Here is a 22,419-nt window from a genome sequence, read left to right as displayed (position 1 = left end):
TCTCACACCCCTCCCAGGCACCCTCCAATTAAATCAATCCAGACATGGCCCAGTCCACCTCTGAAAGGCCGAAATGCGCTTACCTCTGAAACAAAATCTGACAAGAGATTTCCCCCTCCCCTTCAAACTGAGAAATGGCAGGAGAAAATTAAGAGATAATTTTGCAACATTGCACTAAACGTAATGAGTTTTGTTCAAGAAACAGCATGGACAGTTCAACTGCAAGTATTTTATTTGTCATATTTTATCTGTCATTTGTCAGTGACTGTAATACTTTCACACACCATTCCCACCCCCAAAGGGAATTCATTCCAAACATCTTATTTTCCTCCACTCTCCCTAAAAGTTTCTAAGTTAAATACTGTTCAAGACATTTTTTTTGCTGGACAAAGATCAGAAGCGTTTGAGACAAATATGAACACAAAATTGGCTGCAAACTACAAACCTCAAACCTTTAAACCTCTGTGTGCATACAACAGTTGTAAGAGCAGAGATTGTCAGCTGAGGAAGCCGACAATGATTTCAAAGTGTGAGTCAGGGCTGGGGGTGTGAGGTTAGAGTACATGCAAGCAAGCCACTGCCAAAAAATGCTGACGTGTATATTTTTGGAAAAAATAAAAATAAAAGCAACTACACACACAAATATTCAACCCAAGCATCAGGGACTACATCCATGTAGTAAAAATTTCTATGTGAAAAGGCAGCTTTTTGTTGCTTTTTTAGCTACTCTAAAAACAATGGAGAAGAACATCAAATTATAGGACACAAATCCTCTGGAGGTATTTCCTCAAGCTAAGACCTTGGCTTCCGTCATTCCAAAAGCAAGGCAAAAAAATAACCAGCAAAATCAGTAATTTTCTGCTATAAAGCAAAAAAACATTCTCCTAAATTGTTTGCCCCTAAACCTCTTTAACTAATTGGCTGCTGCCTTCTTCAATCTATCTATTCAGATGTGTTGGGACTTCAAACACGATGCTGCACAGCCGGCCAAGCCTTCTGAGTGGGAAGTTCAAGTTCTGAGGGGTTTCAGATTGAGGAAGGACCACCCAGAGGGTCCCCTCTTTTGAGGAGATGGACCAATTCCGACTTCTTCCTCTTTTGATGAGATCTAAGAAACTTTGAGTATCCCACTCAATAAAAAAAAATCAAATTGTAAATCAAGACCTAAACATCTGCTTTCTTGCTAGCCCAAACACTACGACTTTTCCACTTACTAATTTGTATACTTTGAAAATCATGGTGCTATTATTATTTTTTTAAAAAAGGTTTAATCTGGCCACTTTGGAACCCTGTTTTCAATTACACAATCTGCAGAAAACTCATCGGGCTTGGCTACTCTTAAGTTGTTGAACACGATCCAATAGTCCTCTTCAGTCAACATGGCTTTAGAACTCCCTCTAGGAGTTGACCACGTGTCCCGACCACGTCTCATGTTTCGTGCCCGGAGCTAGGTGAGTGATGTTGACCTCTACAGCTTGGAGCTTCTCATTTTTTGGCGGAATTGTGCACACCTTGTAGGTGACCTCATCACCAGCTACCGGGACATATTCTCCTTCAATACTGTAAGAAAAGGAAAGAAGATTGTAACTACTTTAATGGGAGGGAATCAGCTGTCCCAATCCACCACCTCCATCAGGTCCAAGGAGATTCTCAGTCATCCAGGTCATGGTTGTCCCAAAGGTGTTTTTTTAAGAGGCAATTGGACTTTCTTTGTTTTTCCTTAAAGATGTTCTGCTTCTCATCCAAGAAGCTTCTTCTGTTCTGACTGAAAGAGAACTGAAGAAGCTTCTTGGATGAGAAGTGAAATGTCTTCAAGGAAAAACAAGTCCAGTTGCCCCTTGAAAAGCACCGTTGGGACACCTCCATTAGGTTTAGCTTTGTCTCATCCACCATCCAATCCACGCAATGTACCACTAACTAAGATCAATCTTCTGGCCCAATCTGAACACCAGAATATGAAGAGCTCTGAAGCTGGGTTAAGGCCATAAGACCAACTGCTCCAAGGATAGGCAACTTGGTGTCCACAGAAGTTTTGGGTTTTCCCAGCTAGCCCAGCCCACATAGTCAATGACAAAGAAGTGTGGAAGTTGTGATCCAAACTTTTGGAGGATCCCAAATAGCCTACGCCTCATTCTTTGCCTTGAAGTGATCAACCAGGGTTATTCAGAAACCCCAGAAACATTGACGGGAATATGATTATTTTATTCACTGTTGCCCTGTAGTGGCAATGAGGAAACTATTGTTATTTCAAGGAACATAGTGACATGTTTAGATTTCCCCTTCATTTGATGAAAAGTAAAGACTTTTAGAGCTAATTTTGAGCTACTCTGCTTGTTTTTCACTTTTGCTCCCTGAATAAAAGAGGGGGAGGGGGAATCTTCACATAGCTTCAAAGTTTTTCTCACTGAGGAAGTCTCACACTTTTGATTCCCATTCCAGACTCATGAGCCAGCAAGTCAAGATCAGGTTTTGCAGTCTGCTGATCAGACCTTGGACCATGAAATCCCGGTGCCAGGTTTTGATTAAAAAAAATTGCAGGGTTGTTGTTAGTAGTGAGAGCATCTACAAGGAACCTAGCATTAGGTGCTGTGGAAACTGATCATCCATGGCATATTTCTGCTCTTGTTATTAAGGAGCTCCTGGCAGCTTGTAAGAGATTTGGGTATTGTAACATACATACTATGATTTTCAATGGTTTGCTTCAGCTAATAATGAAGTTCAAAATCCCTTTGTTTGCTGGAGGGTTCGTTGTTTCTGGAGCCAAAAGAAGTAATTGGCTGGGCACCTGATTGCTGCCCTGACACTTGGCAAAACATACCCTCAGAGACTGGCACTCAAAGTCCCTTGCATGCTAATCGGGAACAGCCACCAAGCCTTCTTCCTGGCCATTTCTTGACCTTTTTAAAAACTGTCTTGCTGACAGCACATTTGCTCTTGACTTGGACCCTCGTAGGGAACAACTTCCTTTTATTGGCTCCCAAAATGATTTCCAGCAGCCAAGCATGTTGTTCTAACACTGGAACAGGGAATACATTTCTATCCACGTGTCCTACTGTGTGCGTAGATTTATTTATCTTTAACTCCCTTGTACTTTTGATGTAAATTACAAAGCACCAGCACTTTTTTCCACAGAGGATCTGCTCTGAACCTGCTTATTATTTTGATTGCTTCTTTTTTCTTCTCTTCCCTCATTTCTCCTTGTTTTGCTGGAGAAACAACCCAAATTATCCTCTGTATTCCTTCTAGGGGCACGTGATGAGATTTAGAGAAAGGCGGTTTATTTTCAACCCACTTCCTAACTTTACCTTGGATGACTTTTGCACTGACCTCTTCAATGTGATTTCAAGACTGAATCCTGATTGTTCCCAACAGCTCAGATTCCACCAATGAAATGAAAACATACTGAGTTTGAAGCCCACCAATCCATCCCTCTGGTATCATTGCTCTTTTCCAACTAAGTTTCCCTACGGCCACATTTAGGATCAAAACTTCCATCGTTAAGTGATGTGGCCATTAAGTGAGTCACACCCAATTTTACAATCTTTTTGGGCCATGGTTGTTAAGCGAATCTGGCTTCCACCATTGACTTCGCTTGTTGGAAGCCCCCCCCCCGGAGAAGTCACAAATGGCCATCACGTGACCACAAGATGCTGCAATGGCTGTAAAGAGTGAGGATTAGTTGTAGGTCACTTTTTAAAATCATCATCATAACTTTGAATGGTAATTAAAGAAATGGTCCTAAGTTGAAGGGCAGCACGGTGGTCCAGTGGCGAAGACGGAAAGCTGGCAGCCCAGGTTCAAGACCCGAGCACCACAAAATGGGCCGAGTTCCTGTCCTCATTCCAGCTCCTGCCCACTTAGCAGTTCAAAAGAATGCAAATGCGAGTAGATAAATAGGTACCACTTCAGTGGGAAGGAAACAGAGCTCTGTGACATCATGCTGTGGAAACACTGAATGGTGCGGGGATCCCTCAGTTCCTGTCTAATGTAAGGACCCACTTCAATCTACATCTTAAGAAAAACAGAACTCTTGGAAATGGTCTCTTCCAACAGGAATTTTTATTAAGAGAAATTGTAGGCATGCTAGACAGGATCTGAGGGATCCCCCCACCATTCGATGTTTTAAAGTGTTCCCAAGCAAGCCCCCACACCCCGTAGTTCTTCCGGGTGATTCAAACCGGCAGATTTCTAGGTGTTAACTTCAGGAAAGATAACATCAGTCCTGCTCCTTGGGCACAATTGTTCAATCCTCTTTTACCCAGATCCCAGTTGTTGCATCTTTCCCCCTCCCTTTTTCCCTCACTGTCGGTAAAGAGGAGAATTTCAAAGGGGCATAGGATGAAAGGCAGATGGCCACATTGTTATGGTTAGCAGACCCGAAGTGAATCAACAAAAGGTTACTTTGTAGTGAATAGAGGAAGTGAAAGTACTAAAACCTCCATGCATATCCCCCTCCCCCTTAGTAGTATGATGGAATCCAGGAGATAGTAAGAATTGGTTTTTATATAAGAGAAGATAGATAGAAATGAAATATAACTGGATTCTGACACTCTGGCCAGGTCTGGCTCAATGGCCTTAAAGACTGGAGATTAGCAGCGCCCCTATAGGCGACGATTAGTGGAGTAAAATCTGCAGCGACTCCTTTACCTTTCTTTACCTAAGTTGAAGACTACCTGCATTTGAATTATGCAACAGCTAGAAAGCAAGAGGACTAACACCCTGTTTCCTAAAGGAGGTTTGCTTACTCAGAAATATGGACGAAGATCTCTGGTCCTCCATCGCCAGGGGTGATGAAACCGTGGCCCTTGGATCGGCAGAAGCACTTACACACCCCACTGTAGGTGGGCCCTTCAGCGGCTCGTGTCGTCCTACAGAGAAAGACAAACTTTGTTCAGAAAATCGGAAAAGAGCAATCAGCTTGGGGTGGGGAGATCATATTTTGTTTAAAGGAAGTTCTAACCCCATCGTTTTGTTCTAAGCTGGCTAGGCTTCCTTCCTACCAGTTTCAAAACTTCTGCTCTCCGAAATTTAGCTTTAGTTTTAGATAAAAGCCATCCCCATTCAGTGGCTTTTACAAGGGCAAAAGCTGGCTTCCTAAATGTCTGGGGAATTGTTTTTTAAAAGTCAAGTATCTCATCCTTGGCCTTGAAAATGGGCAGGCAGAAACCCTGAAGATCAACAGAGAGACAGGAGGCACAACATGGACTTCTGCGGGATTTAGCCAAGGAAGAGAATTCTACCCGAGGAGGAAGAATTCTAAAAATGGGCTGCAGAAGCCAGATTTTGTATACTGAATGATAGAGAAGCTGGTTCCAGATAAGTTTAGACCACAGGTCTGCAACCCGCGGCTCCGGAGCCGCATGCGGCTCTTTCAGCCATCTCCTGCGGCTCCCAGTCTTCTGCTATGTGTAGTCCAAAAAAAAAGTGGGACTAAAAAAGTTCAACCAATCAATTCAAATATGCAGGGTAGGTGCATATCTCGCCTTGGCTCCACTCTTCAGTCAAACCCTGTTCTGCGCATGTGCGCATGTACGTGCATGTCCACACATTTTTTTGCGGCTCCCAGTTTTTCCTTTTGTGAGGGAACCGGTTCCGAGTGGCTCTTTCACTGTTTCAGGTTGCTGACCCCTGGTTTAGACTGAAAAAAGATTTGGGTTTTTGGGGTTTTAAGGCAGAAACACACACTTTTATAAGGGGCTTGCATGGATGACATAGAAGAGCAAAGGTGTGTTCCATCACAAAACCAGTTCAGAGATTCTCACAGTAGGGCAGATAGACGTAATCCTCAGCTGACAGGCCCGGTAGTTACAGTCGTAAGTCATGTTGCTCATTTTGCAACCTTTTTTGTGGCAGTCATTAACTGGACACCATGTTTGTTAAGTGAACCCATTGTTTCTATGGGCCGTTTTTTAATGGAAGCCAGAAGTAAAGAGATATGGTGGGTTTTAAATTGTGGGTATTTAACTGGATTTTAATGCTGTACCATCCAGACCTCCTGGCCATGAGTTGACAGCTCTATAAATTTGTTTAATAAATATGTAAATAAATAAAACTTGAGCATAAACACAGTATAGAAATGTGAAGAAAAGCCTGCAAACATTATTGCAACCTTAAAAAATATCTCAAATTAAATGTATAGCATTTAAATTTAAATTTAAAGCATTAAAATCAGAAAATGAGAAAGGGGAAAAAAACTTAGAATCAATTGTCCAATCCATTCTTTGTCACTAACATCTGGCTTTGACGCCCACCGAGTTCCATGTTCTTCCTGAAATGTTGCATACGTGGACTACAAATTCTGGTCTACCTAACTCAATGCAGCTTGAAAAGAAAGAATCAGAAGCTGGCTGGCAACTGTTGGCTCATCATTCAGAATTAACAGAATAACAGACTTAGAAGGGACCTTGGAGGTCTTCTAGTCCAACACTCTGCTCAAGCAGGAGACCCTCTACCATTCCAGACAAGTGGCTGTCTTCTTAAAACCCTCCAGTAATGAAGCACCCACAACTTCTGGAGGCAAGCTGTTCCACTGATTAAGGGGGAAACAAGGGGGAACTTTGAGTTACGAGCTCTCGTTTGGACTTGTGGCTACACTTGGCTGAGCTTCTCTCTCACCTTGACTTACTGGACCGAAGTGGTTCTGATGCCATGGAGATTTCCAGGGTGGTTGCACACCTTTCCTACCAACTAGGAGTGGGAGAAGCTGGGAACAGCTTGACTCCCATGTCCTTCTCCTTCCCTCCTGCTCGCCACCTCTCTCCCTTGCACATCTTTTGAGCTTCTGGCCTGGATGCAATTGTGACACAACCACCTGTGGCTGAGTCATGTGTGCTTCTCACCTGGTCTGATGTCACAGTCACTGGTGGGTGCTAATCCCTTTCGGAGCACTAGCAAATGAATCGTAACTAGGTTGGACATAAGATGATGCCTTGATTTGGACCAACCAAAATGGTGCAAAAGGGAGTACAATAGGGTTTCTCTATCTTGGCTACTGTAAGACGTGTGGACTTCAACTCCCAGAATTCCCCACCAGCAGTCGCCTTCCAGCTTCTGATTCCTCCTCTTCAAGTGCATTGAGTTAGGTGGACCAGAATTTATGGTCCACGTTTAAGACATTTCAGGAAGAACATGGCATTCGGTGGGTGTCAAAGTCAGCTGTTAGTGACACCTCATCCTATCTATTCCCCACTGACTCTGCCAATTTTAACCACACCCATTCTGCAATGTCAGAATGCCCCTAAATGCCCCACCCTCAAGACATCAGGTAGACACAGGATGGACCCCTCCCGAAGTTGAAAATGCAAGCCCCTCCCACCCAAAACTAAGTAGGTTTTATTAATTCATTTTTAAATGCCTAAAATAATATAAAAGTGGACAACTTATCATATACAAAAGGAACATTACACAAGAATATGCATAAAATAAACTACAAAAACTGTAATTACAACAATTTCCCAACTTCACCCGATTTTGTAAGTCTTTAAAAAGAAAAAATAACCTTTCGCCTTAACCAAGTTTGTTCACAAATCTTTTCCAAATGGAGAGATGTGACATTTTTTTGATTAACCAAATATATAAAGTTCTCAAAAATGGCAAAATCACCCATCTCTGCAGATCAATCTTTTATATTTAGAATTATAGTATTTTTCCATCTCTTAAGGATTGGGTTTTTTTTTGCTATTGTTGTATCATGAAAAATCCATCTTTATTGTGAAGATGTTAAATTCCAAGCAGTCGGTATCCAGGACAATTTGTCTCTCTTTAAAAACCAGGGTTTTTTTCACTGTTTTTGTCAAGATATTGCATAATAATACAGGTAGTCTTCAACTTAAGATCACAATTAAGCCCAAAATTTCTGTTGTTAAATGAGATAGTTAAGTGAATTTTGTCCATTTTATGACTTTTCTTGCCACAGTTACGTGAATCACTGCAGTTGTTGAGTTAGTAACACAGCTGTTAAGTCTTCTCCATTGACTTTGCACGTCAGAAGGACACAAAAGGCAATCACATGACCCCGGGATGCTGCGACTCTCATAAATACGAATCAATTGCCAATCATCTAAATTTTGATCACATGACAGTGGGGATTCTGCAATGGTTGTAACTGTGAAAAAATGTCATAAGTCACTTTTTCAGTGCCATTGTAACTTTGAACCGTCACTAAACATACTGTTGTAAGTCGAGGATTACCCGCTCTCCAAAAGGGGTCCAAGAAAGAACATGACCACAACAGATGTTAAACACCTCTCCAATTTCTTGCAACACGAGCATCAACAATCATTTGTCCATCCTTTGTGAAACATTGTAGATCAGGGGTGTCAAACTCGCAACGTCACGTGACCGGTCGCAATATATTGTGACTTTTTTTTCATTGCCAGCAATGGGGTGGGTGCAATTTTGGCATGACGCATCCGGCCCGTGGGCCGGCAGTTTGACACCCCTGTTCTAGATGGTGTCCAGTTTAATATGAAAGAACAGCCTTTTAATTTCAAACTGCAGGCCACAAACTCATCGTTCTTAAGGTGCCCTCCTTAATGCACGTCATATCTGCGGAGCCCTTCAACGGAAGAGCATCCAGGGTGTACTTCAGTTGTTAGGAAAATACGGTGCCCACTGAAACGTGTGAGAAGTTTTATATCAAAATATATTTTATCCTGTTTCCATCTTCCCTTAAAACATTAACAGAATCCACAACGGTCTGAGAATCAGCATCTCCACTAGATAATTGATAAATCAAGCTGAAACTAAATTAATCAAGTAAAAATAGCTCTTACTCAAACTTCCTCAAACCCCCAAATAAATTACCCAGACCTAATCCACATATCAAAAGAGAATGGCTGCAAACACAAATAGAGTTAATTAAATTAGGTTTTCCAGAGGAACTGCACGTTCACAAGAATACACACTTACACATACACAGACGCCCCTCAAGTGTCACCCTAGAATCAGCACGTAGTAGACACGTCTATACTCTGCACAAGCTCCCCCTATAAAAGTCTGCAGCTGCCCCTAAAGACAAACTTGTTTTGCTTTTAAGAACAAATACTTCTTCTTTCCTCACAGCTGTCTGGACCTCGTTTTTATTTATTCTTGCACCGCCCTGTCTCGCGTTGGAACCCCAAATTATACTTCTGACAAACTATACTATTTCGCGATGGGCAAGGACTCCCTAGATACTTCCTCATGCTCCCCACCCATGATCTCCCCTCCTCGCCTCCCTACTCACGCTGAAAACGTGCGGTTCCTCCGAGTGGGAAGTGGGCTTGGGATAAGATAACCTCTCATGGGGGAAGGAGAACGTTCTCTGGTCCGGCGCCCTTCTGGTAGACGGAGTGTCTTTGGAGATGGGGACCGTTGGTGGGCTGAAGATGACTCTGAAGACATTTTGGGGACAGCCAGTGGGAAGCTGAAAAGAAAGAAGACAACACGTTAGGCCACCTGAATCCATTCCATGACACTTTGCTCTCTTGTTGAGGTTGCTTGGCCCCAAGCAGGATTCTGCACCAGATGAGAACACCAGAAAAGAGCTATACATTCATTTTCTCAGCAGTTGTAAAAAATATGGAACCTTTGGTCACACAAAGGCAGGATAGCCTTCAGCTGCTGAAGCCAGCAAAGAAACTAGAGTGTCTCTCAAGAAAATCATACTTTTTCGTAGGCTCCCTAGCAAAATTTCTCTGCAAAATTCACGGACAGCCCTTGGCAACCCCGCTCCTGGGGACCCCATTGCAACCTGCTGCTCTTGAAGGAACCTGCCTTTCTCTGAAGGAGAAAATCAAATTTTCACTGGTTAAATGAAGGCCTCACCGTCCAAAAATGTAATGAAAACAAAATAGGCTTTCGGCTCAAGAGGCACAATTTGCACCCAGGTTAAATCAATTCAATTCAAGTTATGGTCATAGACCAGTTCAGATAATAAGCAAAATAAAGTTTAAGACGGAATTAAGTTGTAAAACAATCTAACATCTATAAGTGAGGTCCAAGATACAGGCTATATTAAATTACAGTATAATATAAAAAAGTAAAACTGTAAACATTAAAATTACAGTAACTATAATAACATCTAAAATTGCAACAAAGAAATTGTATATAAAACTATTAGTAACTTCTTACTGGTGCATTTTATCTCACTTTCCTAGCTACAGAAAATGCCCTTTTTGAGTACACTTGAGTCAAACCAATGATGTGAACATCATCCAGAGCAAAGAACAGGCAACTCCTGTGTCAGTAGGAGCCGAGGGGTCTTTTGCACTAAAATTAAAAGTAAAAATGAAACAATCTGATGCAAAGCCAGATAGCAACCAACATTGTCTTGGTTTCAGGGATGTTTCTGGACACATGGCATTCCTGAAAAACAAAGGAGTGGGAGTACTGTACCCCAAGAGCTTTAGGGAGGGGGTCAAGATTTCTCCACCTGGGCCTCTTTTAAGATGTGTGGACTTCAATTCCCAGAATTCCCCAGCCAGCAATGTTGATGTAAACCAGGGATCTCCAAACTTGGCAACTTTCAGTCTTGTGGACTTCAACTCCCAGAATCCCTCAGCCAGCCATGTCATTGTTTAGTGTTTACTGTTTTAAATTACAAAATGAAATTCATGGGGACCTTACGGAGAAAAGTAAGGTCCCCATGTTGGCTAGGGAATTCTGGGAGTTGAAGTCCACAAGTTTTAAAGTTGCCAAGTTTGGAGAGCCCTGGTTTAACCAACCACAGCTTACAGCGTTATGCAAGCCATTCTTTCAAAAACCAACAGAGAATAGTAAGACTCTTGCCAGGATTCTTTCTTTGGGGTGTGTGTGTGTAAAAAAAAAACCTGTTTAAAACTGAACATGAATCAAGACAATCAGAAAATGTCAAATCCTCACAAAAGAAAAGTGTTGCACCCTCTCCATTCTTCCCATGATGTACACAGAAACCCATTATTGACGCAATGTTTTCCATGGCATCTCAGTAAGTCAAAAGAAGAAAGGAAGGGGAGGCATGTGAAAATTTTCCATTCTGTTTTCAAGAGTGAAAAAGTAGCATTTAAGGCAATCCCTGTCCTGGAGTCTTTTGCTCTATCCAGAGAATGTCTCTCAACCTCGGCAACTTTAAGATGGGCAGAATTCGATTCCCAGAAATTCCCAGCCAGCCATGTTGGATGGGGAACTCTGGGAGTTGACGTCTGCACATCTGAAAGTTGCTGAGGTTCAGAAACCCTGATACAGGGGATCAGTCAGACTTTTCCACAGGAGAAAACTACTTCCCTCCAACCATTGTGGGCGGACGGGCAGAAAACGACTCAGGAGGTGTGTGTTAACTGTAGCCCTCTGTTCTGTCAAGTTACAAGCCCCAATCTGTGGAACGAAACTAAGCCGTCATTCCCACCCAAGGATTTGGGCAAATGGCACAAAGCAAAATAATAATAATAATAATAATAATAATAATAATAATAATAATAATAATAATAATAATAATAATAATAATAATAATAATAATAATAATAATAATGATGATGATGATAGAGACCTTGGAGGTCATCTAGTCCAACCCCCTGCTCAGGCAGGAAACCCTATACCATTTCAGACAAATGAGTGTCCAGTCTCTTTTTAAAAACCTCCAGTGTTGGAGCATTCACCGCTTCTGGAGGCAGGTTGTTCCACCGGTTAATTGTTCTAACTGTCAGGAAGTTTCTCCTTAGTTCTAGGTTGCTTCTCTCCTTGACTAGTTTCCATCCGTTGCTTCTTGTCCTGCCTTCAGGCGCTTTGGAGAATAGCTTGACTCCCTCTTCTTTGGGGCAGCCCCTGAGATACTGGAAGACTGCTATCATGTCACCCCTCATCGTTCTCTTCATTAGACTAGACATACCCAATTCCAGCAACCGTTCCTGATATATTTTAGCCTCCAGTCCCCTGATCATCTTTGTTGCTCTTCTCTGTACCCTTTCTAGAGTCTCGACATCTTTTTCTACACCGTGAAGCCAACTTGAAGCCAACATTCTCCGTCTGACACTCCCCCCCCCCCGTGGGTAGAAGCTCAGCTGGCAACTCTTGACCAATACCCAGGAGCATCAAGGAAGGAAGAGGTTGTATCGAAAACAAATGGAAAAATCTATTTAAAAGACTTAGAAAATGAAATATCTGAACCAAGAAAGGCTGTGTGGTCACTGCAGGCACTGCTGGTTTGACTGGGCCCAGCACGCTATGTGAACCCACCCACCCACCGGGCCTTTTCTGAGCCAAAGAGCCACGTGGTCGTTTTTTGGCTGGGTGCTCAAAATAACAGGCAGGTCAAAACTAAACCAAATGTCAGCTCTCCTCCAATGGAAGAATTGGAATTTGACAATGAGGAGTGTTTATGATTATAGAAAGGTAGTTTTTTAAAAAACATATATTTGTAACTGTATCAAAGGAGGTTGGAAGTTCCTTTTTCTATTTCCCTTCCTTGCACTTTTCTCTCACTAGTCCTTTCATTTATTTCCTTATATTTCATCTTTTGTGGAAATTCAGTGGCACTGTATGTGTACATATGTATGTGTACTGTGTGTGATTTACATTCCATAAAAGCAGAAGGCCGTTCCTACAGTATATTGAATAGGAACCCTCCTTCTGTTGCCTTTAAAATGACACTGCCTGTAAAAAAAGACCATAAACAGGCAGTGGCTGCCATCTTGACTTTTTTGAATGCCTGCAAGCCACCCCTGCAATTCGGAATCAATATTGGCCCTCCCTTTTTAGGATGAGCCGTGGTGGCGCAGTGGTTAGAATGTAGTATTGCAGGCTAATTCTGCTGACTACCAAATGCCTGCAGTTCGATTCTCACCAGCTCAAGGTTGACTCAGCCTTCTGTCCTTCCGAGGTTGGTAAAATGAGGACCGAGATTGTTGGGGGCAACAGGCTGACTCTGTAAATTGCTTAGAGAGGGGCTGTAAAGCATTATGAAGTAGTATATAAGTCTGTGTGCTATAAGGAAGCAAGCAAGCAAGCAAGCAAGCAAGCAAGCAAGCAAGCAAGCCATGGTGTCACAGTCATTAGAATGCAGTACTGCAGACTAACTCTGCCCACTGCCTGGAGTTTGATCCTGACCGGCTCAAGGTTGACTCAGCCTTCCATCCTTTTGAGGTCAGTAAAAGGAGGACCCAAATTGTTGGGGGCAACAGGCTGACCCTGTAAAATGCTTAGAGAGGCTGTAAAGCACTGTGAAGCGGTATATAAGTCTGTGTGCTATTGCTACAGGTTCTCAAGCCTTCTGGAGTCTCTGATTTTGTGGATGTAGCAAACAGTGGCCTGGACAATAAGGAAGGTCTGCTTTTCCTAGAGTGCATCGGCCTGCAAGACAAAATTGCCCCTATGTCACTTGCATTGTCTGCCAAGTTTCCATCCCACCTCCTTTAAATAAAATTCCAGCTGCTAAATCTCTTGAAGCAGTCAAATGAACCGTCCTAACAGACGGCACCATTTCAAACTGAAGGTGGGATACTGCTTTATTTTGGAACATAAATTGCATAATGTGTGTTTTATGCAATGTGTACATCACACGTAGACACATTATACAGTTACAGCGCGTGCAAGTAAAACGTTCACAGGGGGGAAAAAGCTGCTTCTCCATGCTGAGCTAGCTTTCTACTTGCAGGGAGATCAATCTCACTCTGCTACTACGTGCTGCTACTACCATAAAGAGAACTCCTTTGAACAGAAGAGCCAGCCCTGTAATTCTGGAAGCAGCCTGGCTGTTAGGCAAATCTGCCCCTTCCGCTCTTATGAACCTTGTGGTGAGAAAACGAGGTTGTCATATTACGCCACAAGAGGAAGAGGCGTGCCAGGAAACAAACATATACAATACTGGGTCAGTAGCAGAGGCCAGGCCTGGGGAAAAAAGGCAGCCTATTAAAACAGGATACTTGGCCTTTCCTTTAATGTGTTTATTTAAAAAAAACAAGAAGAATTTGTTGAAGAGATGTACATAGGTCTAAAATAATATATGCACCCGACCTATTTTAAGCAGCTTCTCTATGATCCAAGATTATATCGACACCTTTTAAGCCAGGATGAATCATAGAATCATAGCCCTGGAAAGGTCCTCGGAGGTCTTCTACTGCAACCCCTGCTCAAGGCAAGAGTCCTTACACAATCCTAGACAAATGGTTGTCCAGTCTCTTCTTGAACACCTCAAATGATGGAGCACCCATCACTTGTTGAAACTCTAGAAAGAGTGCAGAGAAGAGCAACAAAGATGGTTAGGGGACTGGAGGCTGAAACACATCAAGCAGGCTTGCAGGAATTGGGTATAGCTAGTTTAATGAAAAGGACTAGGGGGGACATGATAGCAGTGCTCCAATATTTGAGGAGCTCCTAGAAAGACGAGGGGTTCAGACCATTTCCCAAAGCACCAAAAGGCAAGACAAGAAGCAATGGATGGAGACTAATTAAGGAGAGAAGCAACCTAGAACGAAGGAGAAATTTCCTAATGGTGAGAGCAATTAACCAGTGGAAGGGCTTGCCTTCAGAAGTTGGGGGTGCTCCATCACTGGAGGGTTTTAAGAAGGGACTAGGCAGTCACTTGTCTGAAATGGTATAGGGTCTGCTGCTCGAGCAGGGGGTTGGACTAGAAGACCTCCGAGGTCCCTTCCAACTCTTTTATTCTGTGTTCTGTGTTCTGTGTTCTAACTCTGGGAGGCAAGCTGTTCCACTGGGGTTCAGTTGCCCTGCCGATTGCCCTCCCCTATTTCACTGCCCCAAGGCCTTAATCACCCCACGGGTAAACCCAGGGCAAGCCTGGGAAAGGCAGCTGTGCCTTGCAAATCCCCTCGGGGTTTCTGGCAAGCCAATGGTCTCTGCGCAACCGAGGAGAGAAAGAGTTTTGTCATGGAAATACTGAAAGATCTTGCTGTCTTCCGCTCCTTCCAGGCTCAAATTTATGTTGCAATCTGTTCCTCAGCACTGGAAAAGGAAATTGCAGAGAAATGGCACCAGAACTACGTAGTTTCTTGAAACCCCAAAGAAAACAGTTTCAAAATGATGACAAAACTCCAGATTTTACCCTGGATAAAGTTGGGGGAATCAGAGATTAGGAATTTTTCCAACACAGATGAGTACAGAAAAACATATTAAAGAAATAAATCATTTTTTCTTTAATTTCAAGAATTTTCACCCAGTGTTTTTGTGTGTTTCGCAGAGATTTTCCAGCATATTGCCTAACCATAAGAGCTAGAAGCTTAATTGCATGTTTAAAAAAATAAAGAGAGAGCAATTTGATTCTACCTCCTTAATTGTGCAGGTTTATAATTGTTGGGAAAGGCCAGGAAGAAAAGCAATAGCTATTTAAATAAACAAGCAATTTAAATTGGGTGAACCCATAAAACCCTAAGTGTTTTAGTTATATTTTGAGAAATAATGACAACCCACTAAACAAAACCATAAAATTATTTTAAACAGGTTATTCTGCTTGCTGATGCTGCTCAGGATCTCTACTAAAAACAAAAAAATCCAAAGTCTGAGTCAGGACAAACATGGGCACCTCTGAACAAAAATGTTGATCTTTCCATGAAGTTCAAGAGTTTTATTTAAGTAAATAAGAATCTGGCAGCATCAGAGCTGCAGGAGAGATCAATTACATGGAGCGGAATACAATTCTGTTGTTAAATGATTCCTCCACCCACTTTATTTATCTGATGAACTGAAATAGCAGCCTTTAAATGCTGGCATCAACCTCTTTCCGGAAAAGAGGAGAAAACAAGGCTATTACAACTGCTTCAGCCATCAGTTAAAGTCATGGCATAATCATGGCTTATTAAACCACAGTGTGAAAAAGCCGTCTTCTCATTTCAATATTTGCTTGCTTTCCATTTTTTCCTCTTCTTTTCAGGGGCAAAAAACCAACACGTCGGAGTGAGATCTGAATTGCAAAGTTTACACTAGTGATATGCTGAGTTTGGGGTGAAGGGTGATATGTGGTTTATAAATCCTGGTTTATGGCTCAGTATGATGTGCAATCAATAGCTTGCTCAAGAAACTGTGGTTTTGGTTTTTGCTCAAGTCCAGCACAAGACAGAGAAAAGAGAAAGAAATATTGATATAGGAATGGATACAGATGGTATATAAATTATATATAAATAATATATAATATTATATACACACACAGAGAGAGAGATGATATATAGATTAGATATAGACACAGATATGAATGACATAATTAGACATAGTTTACATCAGTTGAATCCACACATCTTAAAGCTGCCAATGTGAGGAAACCACCATGTAAACCTGTGTTTCTCAACATTGGCTACTTTTAAGATGTGTGGACCTCAACTCCCAGAATTCCCCAGCCAGCATGGGGAATAGATATACAGATGATATATACAGATTAGATAAGTATTGATAGAGTAACTGAATTAGAAATGTGGTGGACCAGTTCATAATCCCAACTATGAAGTTTGTCAAGCAAGGTAGTTTTTAAAAATAGAGCTGTGTGTCTGTTCTCTTTCCCAGGTGATGCTCAGCACCACCCTTAAGGCTGGACCAAGATAACAAGAGCTCAGCCATTCTTCCTCGACCTGGCCTGCCTTACAGGGTTGTTATGAAGACCTCTCTGGTCCTAACTGAATACTCTCTGATCTTCTCATCTCCATCGTTCAATTTCAATTTTTGGGCAGTTCAAGAAAGAAGGAAAAGTCACCATTCAGGTCACACCAAGCAGGACAAAACTCCAGCTTTGTGTTTCTTAACCTCACAATCCCTCTTTTCGATTTCCCACTCATTTCCCCACTGTCGGTTTTGGCAGGCCAGGGCTGGACAATCTAACCTTGGACAGACTGGGCAACTGCAGTCCACACGAGAGGGGACAGCGAAAGAACTCTGATTCTGTCGGTTCCCAGTCACGGTTACTTCCATCACTGCCCAGAAAGGCAGAGCTGTCCTGAGAGATTCGCTTTCTACTTGCAAGGAGAGGCAATTCCCAGAACCCGTAACACACCCCTCAACATCTTAATTTTGGTCCTCTCTCCATCAAAACAAGCTTGGCACTGCTCCCTGCCTTTCTGGGGGAATATGCTTATCAGTGATTCATCAGCCACGAATCAAAGAAGCTGTCCTGGGATTTTTCCCCCCTGACAATTAAGACATATTTAATGATACCCAGCTCATGTCAAACACATCTTGATCCTCTTGTTAAAAGCGAAGTCTAACAGTCAAACAAAAAGGGGGAAAAAGAGCTTTAAAGCACTGAACAATGAGTCAGGAGTACCACTGATGAGTATTTTCTGGAGAATATCAAGCAGGAGTTGGTTGGCCCCCTCTCAAAGGTTTCCAGCATAGAGCAGCGGGTTGGACTAGATGATCTCTAAGATCCGTTCCAGCTCGCATATTTTATAATTCTAAGTTCAGCCAGGAGGAGACGGACCTGAATACTCCTATTTCCAGCTGATGACTCGGCCTTCTCTGTATCAACCACCAACTGCATTAGACACTCCTCAAAAGATTCAATCTCTCAAAGCAAACTTTCTTAAAACTGCTTCTTTTGAGCAAACTCTCAGGGCTGCCAACCTGATTTTACTGCCTATCATTATTGATTGGCTGCAAATGGTTTTTATATTAATGATCGCAAAGCCCTGCAAATACGATTGCCTCTCTGTTGTGTATACACACATATATTAATCTTGTATGCCTTATTTTGTCTGTTCTATTTTGTGGCTCCACTTTGCAGGTTTTATTTAGTCAGTTTTATTTAGTCTGCTTTGCTGATCTGCATAAAGGATTTGATCTGAAGTTTAATTACGGATATTTGTTTTTAAATGTTAATTTTGAAAGTTATGTGCTGAAAGCTGGGGCAAATGATTTACCCTCAACAGTAATAAGAATACAAAAACTCACACATGAAGGCAAATCTATGTCTCCCACTGGATAATGTTGCAAGATCCAATCTGGGTCGGTCACCAGGATCAGGGGTTTACTGTGTGTGACTGACCCAGACTGGATCTTGCAATACAAAAACTGTTACGAGAAAGAGAACCAACTACAACCAGATTTTCTTGCTTCATTCAACAAGCTGCAGCTTGATACCTGATGTGCAATATCCTGCACAATATTACATACCTTGTAAAATGTAATACATTGTATACCAGTGTTTCTCAACCTTGTCAACTTTAAGATGTGTAGACTTCAACTCCCAGAATTCCCCAGCCAGCATACTGGAGTATAGTATAAGATCAACTATACATCTTGACAGCTATAGTGTATATTCTCCATACAGGTAATCCTCTATTTACAATCATTCATTTAGTGGCCATTCAAAGTTACAATGGCACTGAAAAAGTGACTGGTGGTCCTCGCCCTTACAACCATCACGGTAGTTCCACAGCATCTCCTCCATAATTAAAATTTCGGCTGGCAACCAGCATGTGTTTACGATGGTTGCAGTGTCCTCCCGGCTCCTGACAAGCAAAATCAATGGGGAAATTAACAGCTACAATGATGTACTTAATTACAGCGGTAAAAGGTTGTAAAATGGGGCACGATCCACTTAGCTACCACCTTGCTTAAGTGACAGAAATTCTGGTCCCCACTGTGATCATAAGTCCAGAACTTTATCTATATGTGCTATACGTGACAGTACATATCATCTTAGCCTCCTTTGCTTAAATGACAATAAACTCAAAAGGAGTTTAAAAACAAAACAAAAAACCTCTGCTAACTGTCCTTAAATCCTTGCAGGGAAAGAAAGAATTCATTTTTTAAAAAAAATCACTCCGGGGCAAATTTCAAAAATCTCTAGCAAGCTCTCTCTTCTGTCTCTCATACCTTCCTCCGGTCTGCATGTGAGCATATTGGTCGACACTGCAGGCTCCTGGCAAAGCTGACTTAAGTTACTACCGGACCTAAGGTTGTTGCAGGAACTGGGGAAGGCCACCAAGGTCCCAAGGCTGTGTGGCACAGAGCAAAACCACGCAGCCAACGTGCTTCACCCATCTGCAGCTGCTTAAAGCAGCTACCGCTTTTCCTGCTGGAAAAGACACGGCTGCTTTAAAGAGTAGCAAGCAGGGCTCCACGTCTGCTTTCACGGCTCCAAAGCCCCCGCTGGAGGTGGACGCTAGACTGATGGCAGATTTCACCTCCCCCTCCCCCCCAACAAGTTTTTGATTATCATATCGATGTGGAAAGGGATAGGAGAGGGATAGGTTTATTGGCCAAGTGTGATTATACACACAGGAAATTTGTCTCTGGTGCAGATGCTCCACATGTACAGCGAGATAGGCAGCAAATCAATTTAACAATCCAATAAATGAATTTTGTCATCACATCCAAAGCATCAGACAGCCCTGCGGGGGGGGGGAAGGGGGCGAGGAGGAGAGCCATCATATGAGGTTGCTCGGAAAACACTACAATGCAATACAGCTAGTCCCCGACTTACAACAGTTCATTTAGTGACCATTCCAAGTTACAACGGGATTGAAGAAAGCGACTTATGACAGTTTTCACACTTATGACCGTTGCAGCATCCCTGTGGCCACATGATCAAAATTAGGATGTCTGGCAACCGACTCATATTTATGACGATTGCAGGGTCCTGGGGTCACACGATCCCCTGTGTGACCTTCTGACTATCAGAGTCAATGGGGAAAGCCAGATTCACTTAACAACCGGCTTAGTAACTTAACAGCTTCAGTGATTCACTTAACAACTCCAGCAAGAAAGTTCGCAAAATGGGGCCAAAGTCACTAAACAAATGTCACACTTAACAACAGAAATGTCAGGCTCGATTGTTGTCGTAACTCAAGGACTACCTGTAGATTGTAGTCTCCTCCCCCCTCCCCCACCCCACCCCACCCACAGGGCAGAAAGGCAGCAGATGGAGCCTCCCAAGCTGTCCCATTCCAGGCAGGGAAAAGTTAAAATTTTAGCTCTTAGAAGAGCCCCCGAAATAACCCCAGCACCAAACCGTAAACCTCTGGGGAGAAAAGAAAGTTGGGGCGGAAAGGCAAGGCGGGCCTCTTCCTCTTCCTCCCACGGAGAAGCCAAGCCAAGATCCTGCCTTATTCCTCCAAACAGCCATTGCAACTCCACCCCCTCCGTCTGCCAGCTGCAATCCAGAAGACAAGCCCTCCTCCACCCCACATGCACGCAGCCAGGCCAGACAGACGGACAAGAAAAGACGGGGGGGGGGGGGGGAATAAAAAAGCAACTTGTTGCCAGCTGAAAAGCCAACTCCCCCCCGCCCCCAGGTTTTTAAGTTGCCTTAGAAAAAGAGCTGGAGTTTTGTGCGCACACACACAAACACACAAACCCTTTGTCGAAGAGGGCCTGGGTCTGCATGGTTGCTTGGAGCCCCACCAGGAGAAGAAGAGAAGAGGTGCTTAAGGAAGAAGCCTGTAAATCAGATCTGTCCAACTTTAAGACCTGTGGACTTCAACTCCCAGAATTCCGTAGCACAGCTGTGCTGTGGACTTCAACTCCCAGCTATGCTGGCTGGGGTATTCTGGGAGTTGAAGTCTCACGGTCTTACAGTAGTTGCCAAGATTGGATAGACCTGTCATAAAGCAAGCTCAGGGCACTTTGCCAACTGCTGGGCAAATGGGGGCTCGTCGCAAAATGAACCTCCCCCCCCCACGAGGTTTTGTAAGTAAACCTGTCTACTCCCCCCCAACCCCCCACTTCACAGGTGGTTTTAATCAAGACGTCCATTCTTTTCCCTGATATTTACGTCTGCTGCCTTAAATAATAAGAATGATAACTTACAAGGATAATAGTTAGTTCTTGCCTTATGACCACAACTGAGTCCAAAATTTATGTTGCTAAGTGAAACACTTATTAAGTGAATTTGGCCCCATTTTACGAGCTTTCTTTCCACAGTCGCTAAGTGAATCGCTGCAGTTGTTAAGTTAGTCACAGAAAGGGGCTCATGTGACCCCGGGACACTGCAACCGTCATAAATATGAGTCAATTGCCAAGGGTCTGCATTTTATGACTAACTTGCCAGCCTACCTTGCAGGGCTGTGGTGGGCACATGACTGGAGAAAAGGGGCTGCCGGACTCCGGGAGAGGGCAGACATCCGCAAAGGAACAAATCTCCGGGTGCCCCACTTTTCTAGATGATGCTCCCTCTTGCAAAGCATCCCGGTGCCCCCCCCCCCAAGGCCAGGGACCCCTAGAGCAGCGTTTCCCAACCTTAGGAACTTGAAGATGCGTGGACTTCAACTCCCAGAATTCCCCAGCCAGCATAGCTGGCTGGGGAATTCTGGGAGTTGAAGTCCACGCATCTTCAAGTTCCTAAGGTTGGGAAACGCTGCCCTAGAGCCAGCCGGGGGTGGCCGCCCCAAGGCCGCCCCCCGTTTCCCCCTCTTCTCCAGGGGGGGGCGGAAAGGAAGCCGGGCCAGGCCAGCCCACCCCCCTCCCAGAAAGGGAACTGCGGGGGGGTGTGTGTGTGTCAAAGCCAGCGGGCGACGGAGTTCCTCGCTGCCCAGGGCGAGGGGGGGTCCCAGCCCCACGAGGAATTCCAACCATTCCCCCCCCAGCGCCTCGCCACCCACGAACTCCGCGCCCCTCGATTCTTTGTCTCCGGCTGCCACGCTGTTCAACTCGGGGGCTGCGGGTGTGGGGGGGGTTCTCGTTCTCCCCCTTTTGCAAACTTTAGCCCCCTCCCCTCCGCTTCCTTGGTCCGCTCCCGCAAGTTTGCCTGGACGACCCGCCGCCGCCTCCCGCAACCCGAAGCCTGAGCTTCCGAGCAGAGGAGCGCCCCTTTCCTCTCCCCTCCCCGCGCCCTTGCCTCTGCAGCTGCGGCCCGACAGGACCTTCGCCGGAGCAAGGAGCCCCGACAGCTCACCGAGTCCTGCTCGAGGGGCTCCCGGGTCGCCAAGAAGAGCAGCCCCGACTCCCTCCGCCCAGACGACTCTCGCTGCCGCTGCTGCGCCGCCCTGCCCTCCCCGTCCAAGCTCCGCCCCCCGCCAGTGGGTGGAGCTTGCAGGGAAAGCCCGGCCTCGGCCGGCAGAGGGCGCGAGGCGCCTGAAGGAGGCTCCGCCCCGAGGACGTTGCTGGGACTGGAGCCATCGAGGTTGCAAAGCGAATCCAAAGGTGTTTCCCCCCCCCCCCCACGGGGCAACCGGACTTTCTTGAAGACGCTTCGCTTCTCATCCAAGAGGCTTATTCAGTTTCTGACTGGATGGTGGGGAATTCCACCAGAACTGAAGAGCTGAAGAAGCTTCTTGGGTGAGAAGCAAAACGTCTTCAAAGAAAGACAAGAAAGTCCGGCTGCATCGTGAAAAAAGCACCTTTGGAAAACTGGTATGATCGAGAATCTGCAGAGACAGTTGCAAAGTGAAGCGTCTTCGGGCTGGGCTATTGGGGGGGGGGGGTTAGGGTTGGTGGCAGAGGAAGGGTTGGGAGGAAAGCGTGCCGAGGCTGGGAGACCGTGAGGTTAGAAGTGCCTCTGGGCTCCTAATACTTGTAAGCAGA

General features: G+C 44.2%; 1 protein-coding gene across 5 annotated transcripts; it reads right to left on the bottom strand.

Annotated features, from left to right (window-relative positions):
- Window positions 1-218: 218 nt before the first annotated feature.
- Window positions 219-21,885, bottom strand: CARHSP1 (calcium regulated heat stable protein 1). 5 transcript variants are annotated; one of them, XM_081337926.1, is made up of 4 exons: window positions 21,791-21,885; window positions 9,227-9,406; window positions 4,746-4,868; window positions 219-1,560 (listed from the first exon to the last, which is right to left on the bottom strand). In XM_081337926.1, exons 2-4 carry the CDS (start codon window positions 9,382-9,384, stop codon window positions 1,398-1,400), a joined length of 444 nt encoding a protein of 147 aa, XP_081194052.1. In that variant the 5' UTR covers window positions 9,385-9,406; window positions 21,791-21,885; the 3' UTR covers window positions 219-1,397. The 5 variants fall into 5 exon arrangements, with proteins under 5 accessions (XP_081194052.1, XP_081194051.1, XP_081194054.1 ...); XM_081337925.1 differs by having other exon boundaries at window positions 21,734-21,846; XM_081337928.1 differs by having other exon boundaries at window positions 21,759-21,797.
- Window positions 21,886-22,419: the final 534 nt, after the last annotated feature.

Source organism: Vipera berus, assembly GCF_964194415.1.
Source record: "Vipera berus genome assembly, chromosome: 13".
Classification (NCBI taxonomy): Eukaryota; Metazoa; Chordata; class Lepidosauria; order Squamata; family Viperidae; genus Vipera; species Vipera berus.
This window is presented reverse-complemented; position numbering and strand designations above follow the sequence as displayed.